Below are 8,311 nucleotides of genomic sequence, written 5' to 3' on the forward strand. Positions count from 1 at the left end.
TGCTTTGTATATAGCCGCGAAGGGGAGAGAAATAAAAATGTATACTAAATTCAATTTATTAAAAAAATTATACAAATAAACAGAAACTCGCGAGACATATTTACACAATGATAACGCTTACTAGTTTACTTTTATATTATTAAGTCTAAATATTTTTAAATACGTTCGAAAAAAATGTAATCGTCAGTTATTTAATATATACCAGTAATTATAATATTTAAAGTTGTATAGCGGTGAATATTAACACAATAATTTTTCTCTCTGTCTCTGTGACAGCAAGCAGCAATTATTCGTAGACATTCGAAAGGAGACAGCGTCATAAGTACTTTACGCCCGCTATAAAACTTAATAAGTAAAGACGCTATGTTTTTACTACATCATTGTTAAATTCTTCATATTGAAAGAATAATTATTGCTTTCGATATGTTTTACATTTGCTAAGCAATTTTGAATAATCAGTGCTATTTATAATATCAGTTGTTACTTGTTAATGATTATTTTAAAATCCTACGTTGTTTACTTTATAAATTAAATAAAATTATGTATTATATATTCTATAATACATAATTTTATCTTACATTTTTATATGCTTTTTTATTTCACGAAGTGTTTTTTTTTATTTACAGTACTACCATAATATATAATAATTGTATAGATCTTTTATAAATTTCGTCTTGTTCTACGCTAAACATTTAACAGTACAATCATTTTTAATAAAAGATATCTACAAAAACTGAGACGTTATTAATTACTGAACTACTCTGCTAAATTTCTTAGAAGAATAAAGTTTCATCAATCATAAGACATATATTATCAACGTATATATTCTGGACACTTTATAGTACAGTTCGCTTCATGTAACGTTGCCGTTTCAAAACCGTGTTCCGTGAGCGTTCCGTACGAAAATATATTTTAAACTGTTAGTTTAATTACTGAAATTTAATTTAGACGACTAAGATGCGTCATGTCCGTATACCGTCTGCTTAAAAATTTATTCATTTTAGAAATATTAATACATTTAATAATTGCAATCAAACTAAAACCAATAACGTCCACAATTATGTTCAACTTGAATTATCGTGTTTAGAAAAATTTAACGTTGCACGTTATTACAAAACTCTTAACGAATTTGACAGGGCTAAAAATATTCTAGCTCTTTCTCCCGTGCGTGTTTATCAGGGATAGCAAGCATTCTTAACCTGTAATTGGTTTATGAACAGATTATTCCGTTTTATCTCTCATATTATATCATAAAAAAATATATGAATTATAATTAGATAAGTTGAATTACAAAACAATGTACGATAACCCTTTTCTTGAGATAATTCTTTGATTTTTGAACCAATTACATTTGCTTAGCTATTAAAAAATTATATCAAATCTGTCAATTGTTTAATAAAAATAGTCTACACTTTTTGGCCTCTGTTTTGAATATCAATAATGAAGACGACTATCATTAAAGAAAATATTGCTAGACATACATGGAAGTGTTACTTCATGTTCTGCTATCGCTTCTTTGTCTTAACCTCTAAATTAATTAAATATAAAATATATATTCATAAACAAACAACGCTCCTGTATATATCAGCTAAGTTCGCATTTATTCCGGCTTTTATTACAAGATCAATACAATTTGCCACTTCTCTGATATTTAACGAAAATGAAACTTAACACAATCGGTATTTTTCAAAAATTCTCTTCTCTGCAAAAAATTAAGAAAAATATATTTGACGAGCTTCCGACGGTGACTGTTCCATGGGACAGTAGGGACACTTCAATCTGTAACAAGTTTTCGATTATTGATTTTATTATAAAAAAAATATATAAATAAAAAATTTGCTTAGAAACTTATGAGGCAGTAAGAGTTATATATGAGTGCGACCCACTTGACTCCCATGGCGAGCTTGTTGAGTGCGTCTCGCGATATGACGTGTCCGCAGAGCAGCCGCATGGGCGGGTTGTGGTCGGACGCCTGCTGGCGCAGGATGGGGCACGCGAACACCGAGTGGTAGCCGCCGCCCTCCTCGCCCAGCTCCACCTGGAAGAGTTAGAGTAGGTGTTTATGAGGTTTTCATAAACAGAAACAAGATAATGTTAAGCTTATTATGAGCTTCATATAAAGCTGCGAGGAGTATTCAATAATTATAGTGGATTTTATTTTGATGTAGTATTATTTGAATTCAGTTGAATTTTGTATATCTTGCAATAATGTGTAAATAAATAGTCTAGGATGTCACCTCGAGCGGCAGCTCGTCGTCGGCCCAGGCGGCCAGCACGTGCGGGTGCGACATCTTGGCGCGGATGTCGTGCAGCGCGGGCAGCACGCGCGCGCCCGCCAGCACGGCGCCCGCCAGCGGCGAGTGCGGCGCCAGGCGCAGCAGCGCGCACGCCTCGCGCACGAACAGCTCTGCCGCCTCCGCGCCCAGCGCCTTCGGGTCGAGCAGGTGCGCATACTGCGGCGGCGGCGGCGGCGCGGCGGGCGTGCACCACGCCAGCGCGCACACGGCCGCCTGCAGCTGCCGCTCGTGCCGCGCCGCGTGCGCCGGGAACTGCGCGCGCGCGTACGCGATCGCCGCGCACACGCCTTGCTCGCGCGCCAGCTGCGGACCGACGCGCACTATGTATATACAGACCGACACACACACACACGCACACACACTATGTATACAGACTGACACTCTTTTAAGTGCCTTCGCAGATTCCACCATGTTCCGATATAGGTATATGCTTCTTGCCGATCAAATCGAATATTGGCTTTTACGCAATCGAAGGTAAGTCGTAACATGTGAGCGATCCAACCTAATATTTTAATAATTATAACACAGAGGATAAGTAATATTCAACATTATCTCCAATATGACCATTACCGTCTTTACAATTGGGCACATGGGGCACTTGCCCAGGGCCGCCAGCCTGAGAGGGCCCCGAAGAACCAACAATTTGCTTCACACGTTTGTGTTCACGTTGACTGCTATGTACATTTTCGAAAGTGATATATTTGTAAGAAATAACTAAAATATTTATCAAAAAAGCTATTGACGATAGTCGATATTAAAAGTAGAAAGACGTGCTCTTCATGAAAGAAATAGTATATAGATAGTATATAGAAATATACTATAAAACAGCCATAAGATTGTACAACCAATTAGATTCCTACGAATTTACGAAAATGACCGCACCGTTTATTTGAAACTATACAAGGCCTGACCATAAGCAAATTGTTTGTACATGGTAGTAAATATCTACCAAAAGGGCCCCAAATTCATGGGTTATCAAGGGCCCCAGCATTGCTTGAGACGGTTCTGAATATGACAACAATACCAACAGAGAAACTTAAATAAGTACAAGCCTTAGTCGATTGCATGTTTATTTGTGACTAATTACAACTAAATTAATCTTTGATCTGTCGATTGTATATTCAATGTGGCTGTGACGTCAACGCATTAAATAATACCCCTAACAAAATGTAACATTTTAAGACAAAACACAAAAAACTATCAAATAAATTCATTAACTTGGCCACAGGTCATTTTTTTAATATTTTAATTTACAACATCTTATTACATCGGAGATATTGTTACATAAATACTAGCGAGTCATTAACTTACGGCCATAATAGGGCTGAAGTCAAAGGAGACTGTGACGCCCGCGTTGCCGTTATTACAGGTTATTGAACTAATTTTGCAAATGGTGTTTTATTATGTTTTAATTTTCATGTGAATTATTTTGTTCGAAAATTGCACTTTTTTATTATTCGTCTACTTTTATTTTCGATAATTTAATCGGCCATATATTAACGAGCATCAACCATCGTTTCATTTAATGTGATGACATCGGTGCCACTCGTATGTTATGCATATAAGTGATACCGCAATAGCTTCACACCTTGAGCGCCTGCATCCTGTGTAGCGTGAAGGGCAGCGGCGAATGAGCGAGGTCGTGCTCGCGCGCGGCGGCCCACGCCAGCGCCGGCGCGGGGTCGGCGGCCGCCAGCGCGCCCGCGCAGCGCTGCAGCTGGGCGAACGTGCTGCCGCGCTCCGCCGACACGCCCGCCTCGCTCACCAACGAGTCGCCCACCTCCTCTAAGCCCTGCCGAGGTCACCGTACATTATACCCTTACCTTCCATTTCTATATGATGCAAAGAACACAGTCTCCTTGCTGAGTATAACATTTGAAGCACATTCTACCATAATGCTCTAGTCTTTGTCGTATGTGTTAGAATTTTTTTAAAGTCATTTTAGCTGAATATTGGTAGCATCTAGATTGTTGTTGGTGTTGATTGATGTTGATTTTGCCTTACTTAGCCAGCTCTAAATCCATCAAATAGCTTCAAAAATATTTATAGAATAATGAAACACAATGTAAAGATTTTATTATATTCAACTCATTTACTACAGTATTATATATTGTTTGAAACATCTCATCTTATATTAATTGAACTGCATTTGTGATTGATATATCTATAACTAACATTTTTATTAATTAATATACTTACTTGTCTGTACAAATGTTGAGCTATAGCCTGTTCCATAATTGGCCTATTAGTGTCAGAACAAAAAGACTCTGCTTTTGGTGCCACAGCAGCATAGTCTGCTATAAAGTGTCTATCTATAGATTTACCAACTCTAGATACAGTTGCATGTAACTCACGGTGATCTAAAAACAAATTTAAGTATTATTATTTTCTTTGCAGCATATGTTGACGAACAAAATGGGCACATGATGGTAAGAAATTTTAACAATTCCTTAAATTGCCAATGCGCCATGCTAAAGCAATATTATGTCCATTGGTCTGTGGTTTCGCTGGTTAATTTAATAAAAGGTTCTATAAATTAATGAACATAACAATAAGAAAGATTTCTTTGATGGTCAATTTTATTATATCAAAAATGTTTTATTTAAAGTGGACGACACAGACATGATTTGTGAGAATGCACCGTTAAAAATATGTTATAATAATTGTTGTCCTCTTTCGTTGCCTTTTCTTTATTAGTCTTTATAATACAAATGAATTAACTCATGTTCAATAATGTGATAGGAATTTATGTTTTCTAAAACAAAGTAAGAATTTTTTTATACCTGTGGACAGCTGGAAAACACTCTGTTTAACTGTGGCTGTTAATTCACTAACAGCCTTAGCTTGACTTTGTGATAATGGTGTATTTAGAGCTTCTGAAATGAGACATTTGAATATGCTAATTAAAACATAGTAAATATCATACACAATACATATGATGCAAGAATTGATGTGGAAAGTTATAATGTGTGTTTAATCAACATATAACTTTAATATTAAAGTATTGTATTCTCTTAGTCTAGAGGCTATTATTTATTTTATTGTTTTGGTTATTATTGTGTTCAGTGTGCAGTTTTGTTTACATAACATAATAAGTTTAAATGTTCCGTTAAAAATAAATAATACCTCAATATTTTAAAATTTTATTTGTGATTTTTATATAATATGCAAGGGAAAGTATTATAGGTCCTCTTTAAGAAATGCCAAATCATTACGATACACAAAGAAAGTTAGAGAAATATATTTGTACTTACGTTTTGAAATTTCTTTTCTCAATTCTTCTACTTGGTTTATAACATCTTCTAAGACCTTGCTGGCGTGATCATTCAATGCAGTGAATTTAGTCGTAGCTTTGTCTAAATCTTGTTCAACTCCTATACACGAATCCATTGCTTTTAAATAAGATCACCAAAGTTAGAGTGAAAAATTTTCGTAGTTCTTTCACATATATAGATTAATCTTTATAAAGTAAATGTTTTTACAATTACTAAATGTTGTTATAGCTCTATTAGACTCAAATTTTTTAACTCAAAACAAAGATTTTTCCTTCGTTTTCCTTTGATTTGATGTGCTACTTTTTATTTTTAGTCTGTTGTTTAAATTTTGACTTTACGTTCATTTTACTTAAGTATTGCCATTTAAGATGAAATAATTAAAAAGGATTTCTTTTTTAATACTACGTCATGGAGAGAGCGCGTATACCCATAATTTGAATACACTCTTTTATAAATAAAGGCGGTTCTTTTTTCCGTCCTGAAAAAATACAATACAAAAATTAATAAATTATTAATTTCATGTAATCATTTAAACATGTTACATAGTAAATACATAGAAGTAACAATTATAGAAGTGCCGCGGTAATCGGTATACAGCAGCGTTGCAGAACTATCGATAGTTTGACTATCGATAGTTTTGCACTATCGATAGCCAGTGATTTTTTTATAGTATTGGTTTTTTAATGTAAGTAATGTATTCGTTATGTAATCTAATCGCTACACTCAAGATTACTACAAAAAAGTTTCATTGTAATGCCACCGTCCTCCTAAAAGTTTTTTTAATGTTATGAGTATTTATTATATTACTGATAAATCAAACACAAAAAATATTGACAATATTTTTACATTCAAATTTTTCATTATTCCTTATTCCGCACAAAATGTCGTAATTCTAAAAAGCAAATATTCTGGTAAATTTAATTTCATTTATTTAAATATACACTATAGTTGGCCTACTAAATTACTTATCTTGAGAAAGTAATACTATCGGAAATTATTAGCTATCGATAGCACAAAACTATTGATACTATCGATAGACTATCGATAGTATCGCTTACACCTTAATTATCGATAGTCTATCGATAGTCTATCGATAGTGGACTATCGATATACAACACTAGTATACAGTAAATAAAAAAAGTTTGATGAGCCTAAATCTGTTTCTCTATTAAATTAGGTGACGCATAATTGAGCAACCACCCGCTTTGTACGGATAGAATAAAAGTATACGTGAAACGAATATATTATTACACATACAACTGTATTGCTTTTGTCAGCATTAATTTTTCGATATCGATAGAAAGGTTAGAAATTATTTGATGTGCCAGGACTCCATTTAGAACAAAACTTGGTTTTTCATACGATATATAGTGTATTTTTGTTTATACTTTTTATAATTTTTCTTAAAAAATATAGATTTATATCTGTCTATTTTATTTATTATCTGTAAGTCGAGAAAATAGATTGTAATTTTTAATCTGTTCCGTATCGTTCCTTGAGTATTGCACAATTTATGCGGTTGGTTAGGTTATAAATTTTTATTTTAGTCATTGAAACTTAATCAAGTCTCGATTAACGATGGCGCAGAGTAAGTTTAATGATATGGCAGGAAAGTTTGCTAAAGGTGGACCCCCTGGTCTTGGCATCGGCTTAAAAGTAGCAGCTGTAGTTGGAGCAGCGGCCTATGGTGTTTCACAGTCCTTATTCACTATTGAAGCTGGTCATCGTGCAATAATGTTCAACAGAATAGGAGGCGTGCAACAGCATGTTATGACAGAGGGCTTACATTTCCGAATCCCATGGTTTCAATATCCTATTATATATGATATTAGATCACGACCCCGAAAAATTTCATCACCGACAGGATCGAAAGATTTACAAATGGTAAACATCTCATTGAGAGTGCTTTCGCGTCCTGATGCTAACAACCTATCTATTATGTACAGACAACTCGGTACCGACTATGATGAAAAAGTATTGCCCTCAATCTGCAATGAAGTTTTAAAATCGGTTGTAGCCAAATTCAACGCGTCACAACTTATCACTCAGCGACAGCAAGTGTCATTATTAATAAGAAGAGAGTTGGTAGAAAGAGCAGCTGACTTTAATATAATTTTGGATGATGTCTCACTCACTGAGTTGAGTTTTGGAAAAGAATATACAGCTGCTGTAGAAGCCAAACAAGTGGCTCAACAAGAAGCTCAGCGTGCTGCTTTTGTAGTTGAAAGAGCAAAGCAGGAGCGTCAACAAAAAATTGTACAGGCTGAGGGAGAGGCTGAAGCTGCAGAGATGTTAGGTAAAGCTATGGGTATGAGCCCGGGATACCTGAAACTAAGAAAGATCCGTGCAGCTCAGAGTATTTCAAGAATGCTTGCTCAGTCTCAGAATAGAGTATTCCTTCCTGGCAACAGTTTGATGATCAACCTCCAAGATCCCGCCTTTGATGATTTGTCAGAAAAGCTTACAAAAAAGAAGTAACATGAGGCTGAGAAAGAGTATGCCATAAGCCCCGAGCCTGCAACTACTCTTTCTGATGATGAAACTGCACTAATAATAAGTGGTGTTGCTTCAGCAGTTAATTAGCATTTGTTTGCCATTTATGCATTTTCTGTATGTATAAACTTACATGTTTAAAAATTCTGTATGATGCATTTTATGTTACTTAGTTTGTAGGGGTTAGAATGTATGAAAATCAGTTGCAATAAAAGTAAAAAAATAATTGTTGTTTTTTTTACATCA

The 8,311-nt window shown here is 34.9% G+C and overlaps 2 protein-coding genes across 2 annotated transcripts; one reads left to right on the forward strand and one right to left on the reverse strand.

The window, feature by feature from the left end:
* Positions 1 to 40: 40 nt before the first annotated feature.
* Positions 41 to 5,912, reverse strand: LOC113399174 (E3 ubiquitin-protein transferase RMND5B). The gene is made up of 7 exons (XM_026638252.2): positions 5,552 to 5,912; positions 5,081 to 5,173; positions 4,497 to 4,657; positions 3,886 to 4,089; positions 2,238 to 2,600; positions 1,887 to 2,038; positions 41 to 1,779 (listed from the first exon to the last, which is right to left on the reverse strand). The coding sequence occupies exons 1-7, from the start codon at positions 5,685 to 5,687 to the stop codon at positions 1,713 to 1,715; spliced, it is 1,176 nt and encodes a 391-aa protein (XP_026494037.1). The 5' UTR covers positions 5,688 to 5,912; the 3' UTR covers positions 41 to 1,712.
* A 1,118-nt stretch (positions 5,913 to 7,030) lies between these two features.
* On the forward strand, positions 7,031 to 8,311 carry LOC113399059 (prohibitin-2). The gene has a single exon (XM_026638087.2). The coding sequence runs from the start codon at positions 7,151 to 7,153 to the stop codon at positions 8,048 to 8,050; it is 900 nt and encodes a 299-aa protein (XP_026493872.1). The 5' UTR covers positions 7,031 to 7,150; the 3' UTR covers positions 8,051 to 8,311.

Source organism: Vanessa tameamea, chromosome 15 (assembly GCF_037043105.1).
Source record: "Vanessa tameamea isolate UH-Manoa-2023 chromosome 15, ilVanTame1 primary haplotype, whole genome shotgun sequence".
NCBI lineage: Eukaryota > Metazoa > Arthropoda > Insecta > Lepidoptera > Nymphalidae > Vanessa > Vanessa tameamea.